Source organism: Onychostoma macrolepis, chromosome 09, assembly GCF_012432095.1.
Source record: "Onychostoma macrolepis isolate SWU-2019 chromosome 09, ASM1243209v1, whole genome shotgun sequence".
NCBI lineage: Eukaryota > Metazoa > Chordata > Actinopteri > Cypriniformes > Cyprinidae > Onychostoma > Onychostoma macrolepis.
Window position 1 is genome coordinate 16,753,463 of NC_081163.1, and position 24,914 is coordinate 16,778,376.

General features: G+C 35.0%; 1 protein-coding gene across 2 annotated transcripts; it reads right to left on the reverse strand.

Annotated features, from left to right (window-relative positions):
• Positions 1-665: 665 nt before the first annotated feature.
• On the reverse strand, positions 666-24,676 carry lypd6 (LY6/PLAUR domain containing 6). Of its 2 annotated transcripts, XM_058787340.1 has the most exons (6): positions 24,128-24,676; positions 8,306-8,462; positions 4,503-4,601; positions 3,630-3,760; positions 3,208-3,251; positions 666-2,277 (listed from the first exon to the last, which is right to left on the reverse strand). In XM_058787340.1, exons 2-6 carry the CDS (start codon positions 8,412-8,414, stop codon positions 2,124-2,126), a joined length of 537 nt encoding a protein of 178 aa, XP_058643323.1. In that variant the 5' UTR covers positions 8,415-8,462; positions 24,128-24,676; the 3' UTR covers positions 666-2,123. The 2 variants fall into 2 exon arrangements, with proteins under 2 accessions (XP_058643323.1, XP_058643324.1); XM_058787341.1 differs by lacking the exon at positions 3,208-3,251 and having other exon boundaries at positions 24,128-24,665.
• Positions 24,677-24,914: the final 238 nt, after the last annotated feature.

The following is a 24,914-nucleotide window of genomic DNA, read 5'->3' on the forward strand; positions in this document are numbered from 1 at the left end:
AAATCCCACAACTACAACGTAAATCTGAAGACTCATAAAATAAGACCTAAACCTGTCTAGATAAATTAGGTCAATATTTGAGTGACATGAACCATTGGAACTAGATACTTATACAAATACCAGCTCTAATTGAAGCTTATGTTTAGTGTATGACTTTATATGAAAAATAAATGTAAAAAAATAAATTATATAAATAAAATATTATCTAAATGTTATGTACATATACTGTATATAATGTGAAGAGTTCATTTTCAAGAACAGATAACAATTTTTCATTGTGTATTCCTATTAATCGCAATCAAACTGCAGTTGGGTTATTTTGATTAGGTTAAAAAATAGTTACTACTGCTAACTAACACAATAAGACAATAAATACATGATAACATAATAAAATGAAAATAAAAAACAGAGTTTTATATACTGTATAATACAGTTTATACTGTATATGTGTGTGTGTGTGCCAAATTTATAAAGTTTAGCTTTGCCTTTCCTTTTTGAGTGGAAAATCGACAGTGGATGTAAGTGTTGAGTGAAAAGTTGAACAAAACAGAAATATCTTTTGTGTGAACAGCCAATGCAAGCATTATTTGAACAGAACACTGACAAACTCATTCGATTTTTCTTGTTGAATCATGACGTGTGTATTTTAGCCAAAACAAACGTCATTTCTTCAGAATATTGTTTTTATTATCAGTAAACAAAACATCAGTAAACATTTAAATTTAATACATACAACACAGGTAAGAGACCACACAAGTGTTACCAATGTACTCCAAAGGTGTGATTTAAAAACATATCCAAAATTATGTACACAAGAATATACAGGGATATTACAAACAAGCGTAGAAAAAAATATCTACATTTATAAGAAGCCTTGGCACACGATGGCATGCAGCATTCACAATTTTGTAAGTATAAAAAGTTCATGCAACCCTACTACAAATTTGTATTATTTTTTTTTTATATATATTAAAGATGAGAGTAAAAACTGATTTTAAAAACCTTTTTATGTACATGTAATGTTATAAATCTGAGCTAATGAGAGCTGATTTTACATAAGCACATTCAGAGATATGTTAAATGCATATGACCTCAGATTGTTCGGCCGGGTCTACTCAGGATAAAGGTTTTGTGTGTTTCTAAACTGGCACTAACTGGTCCATAATTACCTGAGTAAAGGTTTTGAGCCCTTCTGTGATCACCATGCCCTTTATATTGTACTGAAGTGAACAAAATGATTTCAGTGAATGTTACAATACTTTTCATAACTCAACAAAAGACAGAGAAGAAACAGGATATAGCTTCATTTACAGCCGGGCACATCGCCTAAACAAATCATAATAACGCCTGAAAAAAATAACACTGTCGCTGCAGACTCAACACTTTTTGCCGATTGCACAGTCAGCCAGGAATTATGATTAGGAAATATTACAGTACACAACAATGGACTGACAAATGTGTAGGAACATACATATGTATATATAATAATATTAAAGCCCTTCACTGTAGGCTATATGGACGTTCAATGCTAGTCACTACACTTTTACATGACAATCTGTACACAAGTGCTTTAGGAATACATGTAGTGTTATGACACAAATACACAGTGCAAAACTAACAGAGAATGTTCTTTTTATAGGAGCGAGGAATGCTGGTTCCTATAGGTGCCAAGCCCTTTTCCATGATGACAAAAATACTCTCACAATGAGAGGGGTGGGTGGAAAACTCATGTAGCTTGACCCCTAAAACTATGTTCATACCTACAGCCAACAGTTCAGCTTCCAACAAAAATGGATGATAAAAAAATAAATATCTATACAAATGTATAAAACAACTCATATCAATTCAAAACAAAAAATGTGCAGGTTTGTGTCAGTTTTGCCATAAATATCCCCATCCCACATCAATCACGAAAAACTGACTATTAGACAAGTCCACTCAGCTTGAGCGAAACCAAACGTTAGTATATGATTCATAAAAATGTATTCATAGGAAATAAAAAGTCCAAGAATTAACACTTCATTTTGAGAAAAGCTGACTGGCACGAGTCAATGGTTTCCTAAATTACTGCTGTTAAGGTGTATTCTGCTCTGGATGATTGTCTCAGTTAATACTGTGGAGCATCAGGCTGATGATACAGACAGAGAGGAGCAGCGTGGGACTCTGTGCTGGTTGAATGCTGTCGTTAATAGGAGACGTGGTGGCAAAAATGGCATCAGTCTCGTTTCGTGGGAGGGGCATGTTACAGATGTTCCCCTCACAACAGGATGTGCACACCTGCATAGAGAAAAAAGTGATAGATTAAGAAAGTGATCATTTGCAAATGTGTTAAATGAAAAACAATCACTGCGGTTATAAGCCACTAAGCCTTGCACATGACAAGCGGGCAAAAACAAGATAATGTGGCCACAATTTAAAAATATGTTCTAACAATTTATTAATTTGCAGCCACTAAACGAATACAAGGGGACGAATTAGTACATATACTGGCCATGATTTAACTAAAAGGACATGGCCACAAAAATGACATATTTGTGTATATATATTTCTTCACTTTATTGTGGGGAAAGCATTTCCTCTGAAGTTTAATGCGTGAAGTCGTGGACACGCATCACAGTGTTTTAAAAGTATATCAATTTTTCCCTTTCAATTTTTCAGTGCAGCTTCAACCCTTTGAAGCTGCACTGAAACGGCAATTTGGACCTTCAACCCATTGGTCCACATTGAAAGTCCACTATCTGGAGAAAAATATTTTCCTCAAAAACCTTAATTTCTTTTTGACTGAAGAAAGAAAGACATGAACATCTTGGATGAAACTCAGTTGTGCAAAGAGGCCTTTGGAGATGGATATATAAAATGTTTTATATACATTTACAGCACTCGTCAGAAATGTTTTTCTACAAAACAAAGTTGGTGTTAAGTGTTTTGGGCTGAATCCGTTGCTGAAGTTTAATACCATACTTCAGATTAGGCCAGAATGTCAGTACAGTGCTGCACTGTAATAAAAGGCTCAACATCACCTGTCTGAACATAAACAGTAAACAGTCATTATTTAAAGTTTACCTACAGAGAAAAAATCACTTCAGACAAACACAAATCAATTAAACCTTTTTAACCTAAGAATGAACCTTCGGCTTCTAAATTTTCCCTTTTAGTGTAGCTGTGGCATCTTTACACCGCATTTATCTCTCAATCTGGCCTTCTCACATCTGCCCCCTGCCCTCTGCCCTCTGCATAACTCCTGTCCTGTCCTAGAGGTAAAAGGTAAGACACAAAGAGTTCAGGGAGTGAACAGGCGCACCTTTCAGCAAGGATTACTCAAAGAAGGATTACTGAGAGACGGCAGCATAATTCACAACTTTATCTCATCTGCAGCGAAATCACTTGAGAGGATAAATGGATTAACTAAAGAGCTGAGTTTAGTGTCGCTGACTGAGCCATATCCTACAGGCAGCAGAGCCGATCACAAATGTGTTTATCAACCACCCGACATGTTTTCTTTAAGATCACTTCAAGTGGATTGTGTAAAGTAAGATGAGAAGATAAATGTGGATGGATTTCAGCAGGGCGAGCAAAACACAAACTGGACAAGTTTGGTCTGAAACAATGTGATGTGAGTTGTATCTCACCTTGTTTCCTTCATGGTCCATCTCAGAGCACCCTGTTTCAAAACAGTCTTCCAGCGCCACACAACGCTTTGTCACCGACACTGTGTTTCCATCCCAGCTCATCTTATGTTGTGTGTAGCAATATCTGCTCTCTAAAAGTTACAAAGGGGCTTTAGTTTTCTCAAAGACATATATGCATCACAAAAGACAGCTTTAAATTCTGACTAATAAAGGAGTCAGATTTCAGTGAAAAAGGGATTTTTTTTCCACCGGATATTGCAGAACTCGCCCTCAGCCACTTGAAAAATCTTTAATAAGTGCCCTTGAAGTGCGAGTATAACAATAACACAATATTGCACCATATTTAAGAACTATGTGGAAACGCTGAACACAACCATATTTGAGCATTCCTGGAAATATATGCATTCCCAGCAAATGTGCAGATGTTCTGCAGCAGCATGCGCTTTACTGAAGGAATGAGTGTCTATAAGGGGTTACAGCTCCTGAGTCATTGACACACTGCTGTAAATCAAACTTGACACAGCACAGGACTCCTTATATGGGAGGCTATTCATGGCAAAAACATGAACTGAATACATATAGAGCAACTCATGGGCAAAGCAGGACCTGAAACATACTGACCCAGCTGCATCTTATTCACTTCTTCTCTAAGCATTTACTGAATGCACTTCAATAGCACTGCTCAGTGACTATTTAAATGCACCTTCACTGAATCATGATAGATTGTGCCTTGTTTTTGGTTGTTTCACAGGATGACAAAAATACTGTACTTTTGTTTCAGGATGCACAGTGCAAGACAAAGTGAAATTATGGGTCTGTCAAAGGAATTCAGACTGCTCTGTAATAAGAGAGACGTAATGGAGATGTTGGTACCTCGTGGACAGTAGAGATCTGGAGCCCAGCGGTTGCATTCATAGTTGTCAGGTTCATCTTCACAAGTAAAACATTTAAAGCCTCCTGGATATGGAGTTGCTGGGGAAAAACGTATAATAATCAATGTTAACAGAATGGAAATTATTGGTAATGGCAAAACCCTTGGTGAAACTGATAAACTTGCATAATTATTATGTGGAACAAAAGTATTTTGTTGTTGTTTGTTTTTCAAAGTCTCTTTTGCTCACTTTTTTATTTTATTAATTGTATTAATTCATTTTAAAAATATATTTTAAATAATATTTTATTTTAGTACATTATAAACAATAATATAAACAAATGAAATATTCTTACAAATTAAAATTTAATTAATTTTTTATTATTATATTTTAAAATGTAATTTATTCCTGTGATAGCAAAGATGAATTTCAGAAGCTATTATTCTAGTCTTCAGAAATCATTCTTGAAATCGTGCTTAGGTGCGTAAAAAACATTTCCTATTATTTTCATTGTTGAAAACAGCTGTGCTGCTTTATATTTTTACGGATTTTTTTAGATTCTTTGATGAATACAATGTTTAAAAGAATAGCACAGACCATTTTTTTCCTTTCAATTAATTGTGTTGGCATAATGTTACAGTACATTAAGCTTCTTGTTCCCCCAAAAAACATTCATTTGAAAAAGTAAGTAAAAATATAGATTTTTGCAGTAAGAATATCAGTAGAGTGATGCAAAAATATTTAAAAAATATTGTTTTTTTTTCTTCCTCTGTGGAGCTAGTCAAACATTTTCATCTGACATTATGATTTACACTCTATGTTTACAGATGAAATTTAATTTTTTAAATAAAATGTTTTATGTATCTATGTCAATTTCATCATCAGGAACATCTGCCATACGGACTGAGACACAATTTAATCAAGTGCTCTTCCACCAGCATTTTGCTGTTATTTCTTAGGTGAAAAAAGCTCTTGGGAATACAGTATGCTTTTTCACTTTCTGGAGCTCCTCAATCAGATTATACAGCTCAAATGAAACAGAAACATCAGTCTCTTTTTTGTTTTAAAGTTTTAAGAAGAAAAACCTCTTGTTGACCTCACCCAGCAAACATTTAAGAATCTGATCAAGTGACATTTTAAACAGACTATTCATTCATCCAGACAGCCCTGATGTGTTATTACTTCTGAAGTCTCTAAATAGCTCTGTATATGCAAACAGAGCTTAGTAGTTAGTATTTTTGACCTACACTTTTACTGTTAACTCCCCCAAATTCTTGTGACTCTTATGAAAGTGGTCACTCAATAATTAATACAATGATACAACTGACTATAACCTCTCTTAGATACAGAGGTGAGAGAAACATTTGAGTTAAAACAGCAAAACATGAACAGTCGGAGACACATTTACAACCATCGGGTGGTCTATGTCATTATAAAATTATATTTTTCCCCCAGCTAATTCAATATGCATGTTTTGTGTGGGTGTTTGTTAAATTTTTGATGTCAAAAAAGAAGAAAACAAAATCATTTGTAACATAATCCATTGCAAACATGCTTTTGAGTTTTTCAGCTTTCATAATGAGCTGATTTTTGATTTTCACCAGAGTTTTGTTGTGCATGTAAACACTCATTGTAAAGTAGTCCTAACTATGCTAAGTAGCTGGAGTGTGTTTTGTTTTCTGAATGATCTCATGGGGTTGTAAATCCACACTTGCCATCTGCAGTGATGAAACAAAATTAACTCCATCATCATAATAAATCCTCTACATCAATATGCAACAGCTGGATATCAGCAGGTCACAAAATCGCTGCTGGTACACAACTATTTTGGGATCTCATAAGAACTGATTTGTTTTAACCTCTCTCTCTCTCTCTCTCACACACACACACTCAATCCCCGCTGGGACATTGAGCAGATACGGATATCTCCAGCTGCACACCGGAGAGCCGGCACACAGCTAAAAGGATTTTGGGAGGTCCTGCTCACTGTGATGAAAGAGTTTGGGATTTCAGAGATTAATTCTCTCAACAGAACTGAAACCAACCTCTACTCTCTTTCATTATAGCCAAATTGTACTTGAACATTACCACATGTAACCAAATGGTTCTGAGATATCACATATTTAAATAGGAACTGGTAACAAATTATTGTAACTATTAATATAAGTCATTGACGAACATGTAATGCATAGAATATCAGTACATTCAAATATATATATATATATATATGTGTGTGTGTGACCCTGGACCACAAAACCAGTCTTAAGTCACTGGGTTATATTTGTAGCAATAGCCAAAAATACATTGTATGGGTCAAAATTATAGATTTTTCTTTTATGCCAAAAATCATTAGGATATTAAGTAAAGATCATATTCCATGAAGATATTTTGTAAATTTACTACTGTAAATATATCAAAATGTAATTTTTGATTAGTAATATACATTGCTAAGAACTTCATTTGGACAACTTTAAAGGCGATTTTCTCAATATTTAGATTTTTTTGCAACCTCAGATTCCAGATTTTCAAATAGTTGTATCTCAGCCAAATATCATCCGATCCTAACAAACCATACATCAATGGAAATCTTATTTATTCAGCTTTCAGGTGATGTATAAATCTCAATTTCGAAAAATTAACACTTAAGACTGGTTTTGTGGTCCAGGGTCACATACACACACACACACACACACACACACATATATATATATATATATATATATATATATAGGAAAATTAGGAATGGGAACCATGAGGAAAGTAATGATTCTGGTTCCATTTCTAAATGGAAAATGTTCGGGAAAAGTCTTATTGTTTTCACTAATATACATTCTAAAGTATTTATTTATATGTAAGTCGTATATATGTACTGTATTAATTTAGCGTCTGCTAAATGACTAAATGTGTTATATAACTTATATTAGTATATATCCAAATGTATCTATATTTCAAGTCAAAGACTGATCAATTGATCAAAAGTGACAGTAAATACATTATTCAAATACATCATCAATTAATTTCTATTCATCAAAGAATCATGAAAAAAATGTATCTTGGTTTCCACAAAAATATAACAGCCCAGCTAATTTCAACACTAATATATTAAAAAAGAAAACAATTATTTTAAATTGTAATAATATTTAAAAAAAATTTTAAATTGTCTTTTCAAATCAATACAGCCTTGGTGAGAATAAGTGACTTTTTTCAAAAAACATTACAATAAATTTACCAACAGCAAACTTTTGAACAATAGTTTAAGTATTTGTTTGGATACTGTTAAAATGACTTAATGCATTCACGTTTGTTAATTACTTGATGAATGTTATTAGAAAAATGTACCCATTTATTTGATGAGCGTAACAGCCATTTTAAGCATTTCAAGACACAAATCAAATGAGGCCAAAAGGCTACACTGACCCATGGCGCCAATGCCACGTGCTCTGAACAACTGATTTTGCATCAGCAGGGAGGGTGGGCAATCCATGAGTGTCAGGGTGGGGGATCTTAACACAGCTGGTATGTCAGCTGAGACGCTGAGTTTAGTTACGAATCACTGGCTTGATGCTCAGTCACTGATACAGGCCAACTATTAGGACACAATATAAAATCTAGAACACCATAATTAAATCTGCATTCAGAGCCTTGAAGGTCTAGCAGCTCCACACCAGCCTTTAAAGGATCTATAGAATTCATGACTGACAACTGATGTCTGACCCTTTTGATCATCCAGATGACCCAGGAAAAACATGGATTATATCCATTTCATTTTTAAGGCTTTGGCAGAATCTAAGAAGAAATACTTACTTGAGGGATGGAGAAAAATAATATCTTTTTCTGTGAAGTCCCTCGATTGAACCGCTTTGATGATGGTGGTCAGCATTAGGCCCCAGGCCATGAGAGGCCAGGGTTCCATAGCTGGAGGAAAACTCACATGAGCAGGTACCCAGATCCAACACGGCACCTGATGAACAAAACAACCATTTATTAAAAAACATACAACCAGGGTCATACGAAACAACTTAACTATAGGCGCCAAATAAATAAAGTTTAACAAGGGATTAAAGAAATACCTGCTGAAGATAGAAAGGAAACTCTATAGGATTAAAGCAGTTCAAAAGCGGTGTTATCCCTCTCCAGAACACCAGACACAAAGAGGCATGCTTGTTATTCCAGCAAATGCTTCATTATATCAATGACAATGTCAGCAGTCTGCCAATGTCCTGACCCTCAGCAACAGCGACCCTCTTAGCCATTCGCTTTGGTTGTTGGCAACAGAACAAACACTCGTCTATTGTTTTCAATTACTGAATGCCATGTTCACAATGACATCTTTGACGAACACCACAAAATGGATAGTTATATATTTATAGTCTATTAAATCTGATCAAATTTAATGGAACAGAACATTCATGTGCTTCATGTGGCATATTTTTTGATAGATTCTATTAACATTTGCCTAAAAATATATTGTTTAACATTTTTACTTAAAAGTAAAAAATAATCAAATTTCATTTTCACTATGCACATTTATTTAGCCTAAATAAAATAGAATTAAATTAACAAAGGCTGAAAAATGAGAAGGATCTATGCTGTTTTTTGGTGCGACACTTCAACAAAAATTCAACAAGTTCAACAAAAAGTTCAACAAAAAAAATCCATCTGATAGACTAAAATAAGCCTGGAGAAAAGCACATGGCTTAAACACAGAGCTCTGTGGTTTACATTACTGAAACGAAAGCTGGGGCAGATTACACATTTTTCAGAAGTGCTTTACTAAACCGCTTTGTGCTTTCTTCAGGGAGTCAGATGGCGAGCCAGCCAGTAATCAATCCATTCATTTTGGTGAATCAATTTCTCTAACTTTGTTTACAACTCACAAATTTAATTCTCTATGGAAAAAAGCTGACTCACAAATCCTAGCATGAGAAAGCTATTCAATTTACTCTCAACAAAAAATGGTTTGAAACGGATCCCACTCTTGTTGTAGGTCTCCTGTAAAGTTTATGAGTTTATATTTTAGTCATCAGGTATATCAGCAAATCAGAGCACCCTTTTCATGAGATATTTGCTTAATTTACAGAATACCAGATCAAACAGGTCCTTGACTTGTAATATTAAATGAAGACAAACAGCAGCAACATTTAAAAGTTGACATTGCAAGTATTGTTGTTACTAAGATTTGATATTTAAGCCTGAAATTTGCCATTTTTCTTTTTTCATCTCCATCAGTTTATTCACTTACAAATCTGAACCTGGAAGGCAAGAAAGCACATCTTCAAAACATAGACAATTTTTGGTACTTTCTGTGGTTCATTAATAAGGATTAGACCTTCCTTTGATTTGGAAAGTAATTCCCATTTAATCAAGAGCAACAATCCCAGCATATCTCTGTGAACACAGATGTGTAAAAAGATGTGTTTTTTTTATATAAAAACTAAAATAATAATAATAATAGTGATCAATTTTCTTTTTTCTTTCTCTGCATCCATTCAACATCAATACAAATCGGTGCAATCACCGTATTAGTAGGCTACTACTAAAGACAGTCACTGATTAGAGTCCCTAAAGTTATACATGTCCAGTTGGATTAGAATGGCTTTCCTGTCTAAGGTGGGAAAAACAGATTTCCTCATTTTTATTGTGTTAGCCATGCTGGTTTCAGAAAAATGATTAAACAGAGCGACACCAGGCAGCCTTGAGCTTCTGTTGCTGTGTAGCTCCTGACCTCTCAGACAATGTAGAGTGGCTCAGCACAGCCATGTTAGAGAGTATCGGGTTTCCTCAAAGTGATCCTTTTCACCGCTGAAGGTCTAAGGCGGTATTGAAAAGGAGCACAGAAGTACATATCGGTTTTCGTTTTTTTGCTGCAGATTGGTCCCACAAGCTGTTCGTCGACTGGGAATGTCAACAAACAATTTAAGTATGTTTTGACACACCTTTGATAAATGTGGTGGCCTCTGTAATAAGTTAAGTCTGAAGATAATGAATTGGATTTTCCCCTGGGCTTTCAGTATTATATTAGTAAGAACTTAACACATGGAAATGTACTTCATGTGGATGCTGAACAGAGATAACAGATACAGAAGTATGGTGATAAATCTTCAAATGAAACAGCCAGGTGTTATGACGAACTAAAAGCAATTAACTTAATGACACATTTGTGCAATTGTAGTTTCTACTAAAGAAAAGATTACAGGGATAGTCCATCCAGAAATGGAAGTTCTGTCATTATTTATTCACCCTCATGTTGTTCCAAACCTGTAAAACTTTTGTCTTCAGGAGAACACAAAAGGAGATAAGTGTTCATGCTGCTCTTTTCCAAACATTGAAAGCAAATGTAAAATTCAGGGTCAGTCAAGCTCCAAAAAAATGTAAAAAATGCATCATAAATCCAGTCCACAGAAGACTTGGAAAATAGCACACATGGGAATTTGACAGCCTTTGCTTTCTATTCACTTTAATTTTATGGAACAGAGCAGCACCAAAAATAAATTAAATTAAATTAAAAAATTAAAAATCTCTCTGCTCCACAGAAGAAAAAGGCTTGAAGTAAATAACAACCATTTTTAATTTTTTGGCCAACTATATGTAATGCATCTAACTATATATAACTATAAAGATAGATATATACCTTAAATACATTATCTGGCCAGCTAAAAAATCTCACACTAAAATAGCCAATACAAGAATGTTTACTGCATGAAAATCTCTCATTTCTCATTTTTAGCCTAGATAGAGAATGCCTGCAGGTGAAATAATCTGAAGCTCTGATAAAATCATCCTAGATGAGACTGTGACATGAAGAGGGAATGAGTTAAGTAAGGAAAGCCCAGAGTAACAAAAAGACATCCTACTGATAAGAAAACATAGATTCAGTTTCAACACACAGGTGTCCTCAGACCAGAGTCATCTTATTCAGCTTTATCTGTTATTGGGGAGTCTAATGTCTAAGACAATCAAGCAACAGCTGTCTAAGCCACAACTCTGAGAACACGGGTGATAAGAGATCATTGATAATAATAATAATAAATGTTTTTGAGTACCAAATCAGCATATTAGAATGATTTCTGAAGGATCATGTGGCACTAAAGACTGGAGTAATGGCTGCTAAAAAATTCAGAATCGCCTTCACGGGAATAAATTACATTTTAAAATATATTAACATACATTTGTGGGGCACTTGCAGTCCAGCAGACTTTTCTTCATAATTATTTTAATAATTTCATTTTAAGCGTTGACATTCTAATCACAATAATGATAACTGCAAATCATGCCAGTCAAACAAGTGAAATATTTAATTTAAATACTTCAGTTTCCAAACAAGGCACATAATAATTACTCTGACATTCAAAGGCAACCTTCCAGACCAATCAGGAAGTGCCTGAGGTTGAACTTCAGTGCCCCAGCTCCTCTAAAGCTTTGCCAGGTGCCTGCCATGAGCAATACCTGTCATCAAAGCCTACACACCTGCGAGTTGCTCTGGAAAATGGAAACTGCGGTTGTCGGTTTGTTTAAGCAGACTATTCTGTTGTTTGGAGAGTGTTGAAGAGGATCACGCTGCATTAAATCATAACTGGAGAGCAAACACTTTAGCACAACGTGAACCTGGTTCAGAAGCAAAATGGCCTTTTGTACTTGCTTGATTTTGTCTGTACTGCTTCCAAGGCATTTCTGACCCTCTTAAAGGGGTCATCGGATGCCCATTTTCCACAAGTTGATATGATTCTTTAGGGTCTTAATGAAAAGTCTATAGCATACTTTGGTTAAAATTTCTCAATGGTAGTGTAAAAAACACCTTTTTTACCATGTTTTTTAGTCCATGTCACTTTAAATGCTAATGAGCTCTGCTCTTCAGCTACTCTTCTGCTCTTCAGCCACGAAACCGACTAACTACCACATTATTAGAAAAGGCGATTTGCAAAGATTCATAAAAAAACCCTTATACTCACTTCTTCTGTAGATGAAGCTGGATCACGAATGATTTGCACGAACATAGATGCATTTAAGCAGATCGGGATTGCTTCAGCGGCTCAGATGTCGGGAGTAAATGACGACTACTATGTTCATTATTACATTCAACAACAAAACACCTCAATCGCTTAATCTGAGACATCTTGTCTTCCCCTGCACTGGAGTCGGACAGCTCTCAGCTCACTCAGGGCGGGTCTAAGGTAAGACGGCCTTGTCAATCAACTATCGTGGGAGGGGCCTGTACAGAACTACGTCATTCTGACAGGCCTCTCAGAACAGCCTGATTTGAGAGAGGGGATTTTTAAAATAGGGATTTAAAATAAAAAAAACACTGGGTGGATTTTTATCATTATAGGATGGATGTGTACACGCACTTCCAACACACATTTATGTTAAGACAACTTGTAAAGTGAATTTTGCATCTGATGACCCCTTTAATGCAAATGTTTTTCAGGCAAAAGTTACTAAGAAGAGATAAATATGTGTCCATATACCACCACTGGTACAATTAAACATCCTCTTTCAGTAAGATTAAACATAAAATTATACATAAAATTGTCTTCCTGTCTCTACAATATCCATGTGCATTAATCTATGATATTAAAACATCTGCATACTGTACTACATTAATTTACAACTACAATTTTCTTTTGTACTTCATTTAAAGGAATAGTTCAAAATATCTTCTTTTATGTTCAACATAAGAAAGAAACTCATACAGGTTTGGAACAACACGAAGGTGAGTAACTGATGACAAAATGTTCATTTTTGTGTGAACTATTCCTTTAAGTATACACTTTCAGTCTCAGATGTGTTCTGCTAAAATGAAATAATAGAAACAAATGAGACATTTGTTGAAATATACTACCGTTTAAACGTTTGGGGTGGGTATGGTTTTTTAATCTTTTATGCTCAGAAAGACTGCATTCATTTAATCAGAAATACAGTAAAAACAGTAATATTGTGAAATATTATTACAATTCAAAACACATATTTTCTATTTGAATATTTTAATGTAATTGACTCCTGTGATGGAAAAAAAGCTGATTTTTCAGCAGTAATTACAACAGTCTTCAGTGTCACATGATCCTTCAGAAATCATACTAATGTGCAGATTTGCTGCTCAAGAAATATTTCTAATTATTATCAATGTTGAAAACAGTTGTACTGCTTAATATTTACAGAACAGTATTTATTTAAAATAGAAAGCTTTTGTAACATTATACATGTATTTACTATCACTTTTGATCACTTTATTGCATAGAGCTGTACAAATAATGTGGATAGTAAAGTTTAGATTATTTGGTCTATTTTATAAGAAATGTTTAAATCTATATTGCAATTTCTGATGTTTTGGCTGAGCCATTGTTGAAAATAAAAAGAACAATTCACTCCAAAATATGCAACATTAATCATTTGACTGCATGTATTACACTATTTTTAAAGCAAAAGTGCTTATTTTAGTGTTTAGCACCTGTGATACACCATGCAAGAATGACTCTCTGAAAACCTGATTTCCTCTCTGTACAGCATGACACATCCAGTCACATTCATGTCATCTCTTTACTACAGGTCACTGGCTGACTCAGACCCAGCAGGGTGGAGGAAAGCGGCTCCCAGCAGGTCAAGGGCCCTGGAGTTCCTGCCTGAGCCACTGCCAGGTGAGTAAGACTAACTCAGGTCAGAAACATGATACTCTAGCTTGTGAATCAGCCTGTGAATGGCAGTCGCTCCCATTAATGGAGGGAAAGAAATGCAAATCCTCTCTTGTGACTTCCAAAACTTGTTGGACCAGATTTTGCACAGGTTTGAGAAGTGAAGGGAGAAGAGCGGCAAAGAAGCCACAAGCTGCAAGTTTTCGCTTTTTTCCAGTCTGCCACGAACACCTGAATCTCAGTATTTCATCTAGAAGGAAAACATTATACTACATGTAATATATGATATTACTTAGGACAATAGCACAATCCTTATCTATGCCATGAATACAAAATAAACAAAAATATTGCATAACATATTCAAAACAGTTTATTGTAAAGCTAAATTCCTAGGAAAGCCACAATACAACAAGAATGGACAATAACACAGAGGAAGCTGCATCTCTCCATTCATTTCAGAGAGCACAATGCAAACTCAACAGAGCCAAATGGCATCGAGCAATGCCTCTGCCCTATAGTGCACCCAGCCAAAACCAAAGGAGTCACGTTGGATCAGAATCACACACCAACTAATTGAAATCCTACAAGCACACACACATACTTATCCGGCACTATTCGTTTGAAGTGGTCCGGTTCAGCTGTATAATTTTTAATCCCCTCTTCAGTCTCTTGACACATTCAAAGATCCAAGGAATCGGTCATGTAGCGCAGAATAACACAATGGAAAAGCAGCTTCACAATGCTGAGTCTCTGTTTAAAATGATCACTGTTAGAACAATCTTAATGTGACACAATGTGCCATATGCTGCATGCATAAGTTTAGGGGAATACATTTTCATTCATACAACTTTTTAATATTTTTGGGTGGACATGAAGTCAAAATGTCAGTCATACAACTGTCCTAATGTAATAATCCAGAAGAAAGCACCAATAAAGAATAAAAAAAAAAAATTAGTAGTTTGAATAGTAGTTTTTTATTATTATTTAAAAAATATTAAATATAAATTTTTATATATTTTATAAGTCTCACTGCATGCTTATATATAATGTCAATATCTTTGTGTTAATTTTATTTCTATTTTAGTTATTTTAATCTAGTTAAACTAAATTAAAATCGAAATGCCGCCTTTTTATATTTTACTGTACTTCAGTTAAAGCTGCAGTCCGTAACTTTTTTTGATTAAAAATGATCCGAAATCAATATTTGAGCAAGTACATACATAACCAGCCAGTGTTCAAAACTATCGCCTTACCTTAGCCCGATTCACAACGGTTAGCTTATAATAATGTTTTCTAATTTGAGTGGTACAGGTAGGTTTTCACAGGAAATTCGAGCATGGCACTGCGTCATTACGTCACGTCTGTAAACATAAAGAAGTTGTCCCAGCTACTAGGCTATTGCATATGAGGATCCTGCAGGTGGCGGATTGTTTATAGCATTTTCTCACAGCAGCTAGAATAATTAAATGTATCATTTTGATGGCGGATTGTAATCCAGAAAGGATTATGTGTTTATGAAACACATGTGAATGAAATTAAATTATATTCCAGTTTTAAATGTACTTCTGATTACAGATAGACTGGGATTACACAAGATTTGTATTTGAAAGAAAACCAGTTCGAAGGGAGCATAATTTGCTTTTTGGGTTAAAAGAATTTCTTAATATGAAATTCGAATGGCATGACAATTAGATTAGACTGTACAGAAATTGAAATCTACACTTTAATGCATACTATACTCATAATCACGCAATGATGTTGTCAACATTAATAATTTGAGAATAAAGTATAACAATAATAATAATTTGCACGGTTTGATGTGATATGAGCTAACCGATCGATAAAAATTTATCACCATTGGAAGCGCAATTGATTGTAATGCTTTTTTCCTCAGTTGGTCAGAACAAACGTGGCAGACTTGTTACTTACTTGTTCAGATAACAATATACGGTGAAAATTCTTATTTGGGTCATATATTCCAAGACATAGGCTAGAATCTGTGCGGTGACTGACAGCCACACATTCACCTTAAAACATTAGATTCAGCCGCACTGCAGCCATGCCAGAGCAACAACCCCACGCAAGGAAGATAATTCCGCAAGCAGCTGCAATTCCAGGTTTTCAAAGAGATGGCGACAAAATTTACGGACTGCAGCTTTAATATTTATTTTATTTTATTTTATTTCAAGTAATGATTTTTTCATGGTTTTAATTTGAGTTTCAGTCTTAGTTAACTACGATAACCCTGGTGAGTAAATAATAACAGAATTTTTGTTTTTGGGTGAACTAGCCCTTTAATAACCTTTTTCTATTGTGATATGTTTTCTCAACAAGTTATTGATTCATCTGTTTTGCTCCTGTAGATTTGGGTTTAACTGATTTAGCTAGGTCTCAATTCTGCAACAGCATCTCTTCTCTTCCCTTCACCTTTGGGTTCGGTGACTCCGCTTCTTAAAACTAGGAAAAAGACTTGAGCTCTTTTTAGGGTAGGGCAGATACAATAATGTATTGGCGTGTGGGGGGGTCAGACTGAAGAAGGGATAAAATATCCTTGAGACAGCTGTAGAAAACCAAGTGGGTGGGGTAAGTTTGATTCCCTTGAACTTTGGGCCAGCAAAAACCATAACAGGATAAGAGGGCAAACGGGGGCTAATTAGGAATGTTCATGAAAGGATTTGCTCCCTCTTTTGTCTTTGGGGCTCAGATGGCAAAACCTCACATTCTCCCAACAAGACATTTACACTCCGTGATCACGGACAGAGTGTGACTGAGTTTAATCAGATGGGGGAAAACACTCTACGCTCTCAACTATGAGGCTTTTGTGCATGTTTATATGTAAACATCTACGGTTCAGACATCATTGAAATATTTCAGATCACCTGACACTGGAGGAGCTTATGATTCAGTCAACATACCATGTCAAAGAACATTAGTAACATAAATTGCCCAAACATAACACCACTATGTCTGTTCAAGGTCTAAATGACAGGAATAAGATGGATGGCATCCACCAATTAAGAAAAAAAAAAAAAATTATTGTTGTGTAAACATGAAAGGTTTGAGATGGCAATCAAAAACATACCAGTGAAAAACCTCTACAATTAGGCATGGGCTTTTGAAGCTCATGTCTGCAGTGAAAGTGGGATGGCAGGATTGTATTTACAAGGAATGACAATAAGGACATTCACCTCAACTTTTAAAATGTCATTGAGTAATATCAAAGAACATAAAAAAAAAAAATTAAAAAAAAAACTGAATAAAGAAATCAGTGTATACAAGTTATTAAGCATCAGGTTAAAAACACTGTATATGCTTGCAATGTGAATTATCTGCAAGAATCCAGCCAAGCATTCTCATGGAAAGAAAAAAAAACTTCAAAGGTAATGGAAAAGCTCTGGAGGCATGCTGAGATAGTATCTGCTGCTGATGCTGAGGAGGAAGAAATATACCCTTCAAGACAACACCAAGATTGACTGCATACATATGGAGTTCAAAGTGAAATGGCAAAAATAACAGCTTAGGCATGTGGATGTTATGCACTTTGTTTTATTTATTTATTTGTTTAACCACTATACTGTAACACGTAAGAGGGGCGAATCTACATTTCTTCCAGTCACAAACAAGATTATGATTGCTCAATTAAGATTGCTCATTCAGCAATATATGGGACAAATAGCATCCCTGAGAAAAAAGACTGCAATCACTTTGTGAAGAAGTACAATAATTTCCTTCTGCTGAATCCTTAATGTGTAATTCTTTTGAATGTAAATCTAAATTTATTTTGTTTTTAGGTTGATGTTTGAAAGTTATCATTTACAGTAGTTATATTAAATGCAATATCATGATCAAGCTGAACAGAAAATCCAATAAAACCTGAAAATGAATTTTAAAAATGTAATCATAATAATAAGAATAATAATACTACAGTTTTACAGATTCTTTTAAATGTTTATGGTATATGCTGAATTTTACTACTCCAGTCTCCAGTGTCACATGATCCTTCAGAAATCATTCTAATGCTGATTTGCTGCTTAAGAAAATAATAATAGTATACATTTTTTTCAGGAGTCTTCGATGAACAGAAAGTTCAAAAGCACAGCATTTATTTAAAATAAAAATATTTTGTAATCATTTCAAAGTCTGTACTGTCACTTTTGAACAAGTTAATCGGTCTCTGTTGAATAATAAATGAATGAATGAAGTGCTGAATGAAATGCTTGATTTCATAATAAATACATTTCAAAATATATCTCATTACACTGATATTGAACTACACACTGAGGTGAATGAGCCTTGTTGTTCAAATCCTGGTACAAAGTGTATTAACAGACTACATATAAATCTTTATACACAGACAAAAGATGGCAGCAGCTTCACTACAGGGTGCAAAAAGGCCTCCGTAAGACAAATCGGATACATCTGTTCAGTAAAGCATTCAAATGGGGTTCAAGAGCAGCTAATTAGCATCAAAATCTGCCAAAAGCTCCTTAACACCAAGCAGTTTTACATAGTCCTCTCTAACCAAATTATTCTCCATAGTGACTTACCTAAAAAAGTACATATATCATGCCGTAAAGCTAAAAAGACTTGAAAATGAAAATAATGGAATAATGGGGCGTAACATGCAAAAATAACAGACGCATTAAGAGCGCTGGGCGCCTCAGGCAGACTAGCACTGGCTCAGTGATAGCGATCTTTGCCTGGTCACTCATGCAGTTAACGCTAAACAAACTTTGCTAAATAATTCAAAAAGAGCATAAGTAATGCACAGCGTTGAGGGATTCTCCCTTACGCACCGATGAACAGCGTTTGTTATGTATTCAGCCCAAAGAGAAGTGTCATTATCCAAAGACCATCAGCCTTTGTCAAGTTCCTCGACATGGTGAGGGGAAACAAAGGGGTCAGATGAAGCCATCGTTCTGTCTTCTGCCTCACCGTCCTCATTGAGATGGCACTCTGGGTAATGGAGAGTCCGATCAGCACATGGAGCACTGAACCCCCTCCCCCACTACGACACGGGACGCTTTATCAGACCTCTGATGGTCACGCAATGGTAACTAGGTGAAATATTGTGGGTATTACAAGATTATTTAAAAAAAGATGCTCCTGACGTCCAGAGTGACTACAAGCAATAATACTAGCATGTGTTTAACTATTCAAAAAGAGTAAATGAAAAGATAAATCCAGACACAGCGTGCAGTAACATAATTACATGTAGTGCAATCCATTAACATGATCCAAGAGATTCAACACACCACAACGACCAGATCGAACATTCCCGTGACATTCCTCCAGCCTGCATCATGCCGTCAGAAAACCACCCATACATCAGTAATAAAGGCCCATATAACTCTAAATGCTTCCATACCCTTGTCATTAGAAGGTCTCAAATAACACCTTTCAGTTTCTTGGCTGGCCATCTGGAGAAACACCTGCCCCGGCTCTAACATGTTATCAGGTGTTCAACTGTTTCTTGGGGTCAGAGGACATGCAAATATGTGGGCCTTCCTGTCACAAGTGGCTGTAAGGGGAAGTATCCACTCAAACAGAGTGGAATCCACAAACAGGTTGACAGGTAAAGCTAATCCATCAAACCCTAACTAACAAGATGTCAGATTTCTCCATCACTCTTCAAAGCAGAGTTATTAACAGGGCTCAATAATACGGGTGGACTGATTACACAGAGCCAGTGTGAGAGAGTTTCAGGCCAGTTGCGGATATGTATTAATACGATATTTGCATAAAAAATGTGACCTTGTCTGTGAAAACCCAGCTAAATCCATTTTTTTTGTGATTTACTGTTTTCTACATAAAATCATGTTTTCATAAGGTAAAGAACATTCTGTGAAAATGTAACCTTGATAATGTTTAATATCGACTGAGTAAGACAAAGATTGCAATCATAGTAAAATAAATGGTTGAAACCAAACTTTGATGCTTGTTACCTCATAATTAGATTTGGAGACTTTGGATTTCACAGAGAGGGTCACATATATATATATACATATATATATATATATATATATATATATATATATATATATATGAAGCATTTTTATACAACTACAAATTATATATTGACCTATATTACTTTTGTTGTGAGGTTACAGTGGACATATGTGACCCTGGACCACAAAACCACTCATAAGTTTCAATTTTCGAAATTGAGATTTATACATCATATGAAAGCTGAATAAACAAGCTTTCCATTAATGATTGTTTTTTTATGATTGTGGATGATCCACAATATTTGGCCGAGATATAACTATTTGAAAATCTGGAAGGTTGCAAAAAAATCAAAATACTGAGAAAATTGCCTTTAAAGTTGTCCAAATGAAGTTCTTAGCAATGCATATTACTAATCAAAAATTAAGTTTTAATAAATTTACGGTAATAAATTTACTAAATATCTTCATGGAACATGATCTTTACTTAATATCCTAATGATTTTTGGCATAAAAGAAAAATGGATAATTTTGACCCATACAATGTATTTTTGGCTATTGCTACAAATATACCCCAGCGACTTAAGACTGGTTTTGTGGTCCAGGGTCACATATAGTCAGGGCAAGTAAAATACTACTACTACTACTACTACTATTAATAATAATAATAATGTATATTGCAAAACAGCTCTGCACACTTGTTTCTCTTTCTGTCACTCTTTCAGTCGCTATAGTGCTGTAAATGTTTCAATAAAGTCTTGCACTTAGAGCTTGCTAATAAGCTGCACATTTAATCATAAAAGAAGTCTGACCCTTTTCTGAAAATTAAAACATGTCTGAGCATCTATTTTATAACACAAACAACTACAGTCTGTATCTCATATTTACAAAGCATTACTGCTTTGTATTATGCAAACAGCTCATGAAGTAAATCTCTTCAGTTTATATTTACAGAAAATAGCATATAAGTCTGTGCGTGAGATGGTCTTGAGTTACACCACCCCCACCAAGATAAAGTGAGCCCAGGAGAACTAATGGACGATAAATCTTATGCGTGGGCACCGGGATTTTAAAAAACGAAGACAAATGCATTTTTCACGCTGGTGAGGACCCTTTCATTTCTTAAACATTTTCTTCTTGAATTCATTGTTCTGACCGTGTCCCTTCAACCAAGACTGCAGCCCCACCACAAAATCAGACCGTCTACAGATGGGCTTTAGACACACATCACTCTATAATTCCATTCTTCCTATGCATGTTTGCAGGAGACAATGCATTTCCGTTGCCCCTGACTGGAAGAGACTATAGGCTTTGGTGTATTCAACACCAAAAACTGTTTTACAGATGTACTATATGATTTTAAAAAGGCACTGGTAACACTTGTATGGATCAACATTATGCAATAGTTAACATAAACTAATATATTCACATCATATATTAATCTCAGTTACGGTTATTATCTACATACAGTATACACTATACATATTTAACATTCAAATGCTAAATGATAACATTATTTCAAGCATTATATAATCTAACACTAAGTATAAATGATCAAAAATATGTAATAAAATTAATTAAACATAAAATATGTATTAGCAGTAGTGGTAGTATGAACAACAAAAATAATAATATGATTAACATTTACACCTATATTAATAAATGCTACAAAAAATGATTGTTCATTTTTAGTTCATGTGACCTAAAGCATCAACTAATGTTAATGCATATAATACTGCAAAACATTCCCATGATATTCTTGAATTCGAAGGTAAAGAGAAGGACAGTACAAGTCTATGCTTTACTACAGTACTTTCACTTTGCATTGTCTTGATCGCTGTCATATCATCAGGGCTTTACCAGTAAGAAAAGGGCTTTCCACCTCAGCTGAAATGTTTTCTCCTGTCTGATATCAAAGGAAGCTTGGCTCATAAGTAACTCGATGGATTTCCTCTCGCTGCCTGCTAAGTGAGAATATTTTGCAGTGTTGCTTCCCGTTGCGTCCTTGGCTGCCTGTGTTGAGTCTGTACTCACGCAACCCCTGCACAGACTACAGATAAAAAGCACTTCAGACTATTTTCTGCACTGAAAAATCTCACTGTGGAAATGAGCATGGAGTCGTTTATCTTCTCTAGCCCCACGCAGGTGCATTACAACTAAATGAGATTAAGCATCGGCTCTAGAAAGAGAAAAACAACAGTCCGGGCACGTTCATAAAAAGGTCATTGAAATGAGAAGATGAGATTCTCATGGTTGGTCAACATTAGGCATTGACTGTGACCCAAAAACATTAATCAAAACACTTTTGTATTGCATACTGCATAATAAGCAGCCTACGTATTTGTATTGGATATGCAGAGAACAAATGGAAAGAAGCAATGTATACGTACACACTGAATGAACCACTCCTACAAGCATGGCAAACACAAAGCAACACACAACGCTCCATCAAGCCAAGGGATCGACTCATATCAAATCAAATCTGCCTCGTTCCTAAAAAAAACATGCACCTGCTGCATATTTTAATATGAAATATTATAGATCCATTGTTGTGCATGTATCCACATTAGTATATGTAAGAGCGCTTCATTGCTGATTAGTTCCAAATAATATAGTACAAATGCATGACACTAAACATTCCTGGCATAAAATCAGGGTGGGCAGAGAGGGTCATTCCTGACCTTTTATAAATGCAATGAATGACAGCTCACCACTTGCTTTTGACAGAACGTCAAAATACACACATTTAATGAGAATGGAATATAACTGGTTTTTCTGGCCAGCACTGAGTTAAAGACATGAACAGATTTAAGAGTGCAGTTTACAGTGAGCTGAATTTCAACCCCTTTGTATTGAACTTATAAAATGCAAAATATCAGTGATGACTTTTGACAGGATTACCGTTTTGTTTGACCTTTGAAAATGGCATTGTGTCTTACTTTTGCACTCCTTACTAATCTAGGCTAAATTTAAAAACCACATCTATATTGTTAGCGATGCAACAAACTACACTGTAATATATATATATATATATATATATATATATATATATATATATAACTTTTTTCTTTTCTTTTTTTTGTGACAGGATTTTTTACAGTTGTACTTTACTGTTCTTTATGTAACTAAATTATATAATGATAATATATAAACCTATTAAAGCTATTTTAATCTGTTTGTCCTTGTAAAATTTACTGGAATGAAACAGGAAGACAATAAATGGTCACATGATAATTTGTAATTCATCAAAATGCCTCTTCAGCAACAGTAGTCAATAATAATGTAAATACAGATCACAGTGTTACCCACACAAAGACAAAAAACAAAAACAAAAAAAAAACCTCAGGCTATCATACAACACGAAAATAATGCAAGAAACATGAACTAAATAACCCATAAGGCAACACAAAACACTCACAACACTCACATATTTACATAGCAGATTCCATAAATAAGAAGAAACTAACTTAAATTCTAAACAAATATGAAGGGAATTCTGGGACTGCCCCATTCCCCATAAATTATTGGTAAAATATTATTTTTACCAATAAAATAGGCTATACATATTGCATTATACCTACGTTATAATTCACAAACATTTTTATATATTAATATTTAGCAGTAAAATTAAATAGGCTATTACAAATTTTTTAAAACGTATTTTATTGTGTAGTAGGATATGGTAAGTTAATAGTTCTGTCATCTCAATCAGTTTTTAAATTCTTTTTCGTTAAAATCCCTAACAATTTTAGAACGTAAATCACCATCATAACCAGAAGCGTGTAGAGCAAGCGTGAGTTCAGTCTAATTGATTATAATGCAAGCGTTCTAGTTTTGACGCGACGCTGTCAAACAAGCTGCCGCTGTTATTTACTGTTTACTATCTTTCTGCTGTGGCTTGGATCAGGAGGTGGAGTGAATGAAATGCATTTTACACCAAAAAAAAGCACTCTTCTAGAAATGAAAACATGACATTTGTTCAGATTTTAAAGGGTGTGCTCTGTCATGCATTAATCCAATCGCAGCAGGCAAATAAAAAGATTACGGCTACTTACCGAAAATGATTCAAACGACTGTAGTCAAACTTTTAGAACGGCAGATTTATCCCTGCATGGCAAGAACCGAAGAGAGTCATGTATATCAATAGTGTCCTTTCAGTTGTCTGTACCCATGACACGTCCGAGCTGAATCCCTGTGAACTCAAAGGTTCCTAAAAGGCGGATGAGACGCTCGGCTGCGCCTATCAGAGGTCGAGAGGAGGCGCGTCCCGATGGATCCACACACACACACACACACACACCTACTGTACTGGGTTTTATTCACACTACCTGGAGCCTTGGCTAAAATATCCGGTAAAGTAGATGAGTTATAAGCTTTACATCATAGCTAATTATATCACTGCATCCATTTTTATCCTACTTTATGATAAATCCACATTTCATCTGTCAGGAAAACGTTCAGTCGATGGTTGTGTTTTAAAAGCCTTTTTGTGCATAATATGCGCGCGAATTAACTTCTGCATCTGGTGCATAAAAACGCTGATAGCCAAAAATGCCGTTTAGATTGGCAGTTCACTAAGAGTCTTTTCAGTTGGCCCTCTGCTGGTGATAAAAATGTCAAATCAAACACTTCCTCTCAGTGAACCAAAACCAAATAGCTTTTAATTGTTGACAAAAGGAGACTTAATCGATGGTTATAAAGGCCCCTCATACATGGGGCAAAGTGCATAAACTTTTGTCTAAAAATATATGTGACACTTTCAGAGATTCTCATTGGCTACATAAATCTGCAACATTTAAAAAATGACTAAATATTATATTAAATTGACCTCAAAATCAATCT

Coding starts and splice junctions, on each gene's coding strand:
- lypd6 (XM_058787340.1), bottom strand. CDS start 8,414: ATGGAACCCTGGCCTCTCATGGCCTGGGGCCTAATGCTGACCACCATC. Junction 3,761..4,502: donor AGATCTCTACTGTCCACGAG/GTACCAACATCT, acceptor TGTAACTTTTAG/AGAGCAGATATTGCTACACA. Junction 3,252..3,629: donor TGGACCATGAAGGAAACAAG/GTGAGATACAAC, acceptor TTTTACCTCTAG/GACAGGACAGGAGTTATGCA.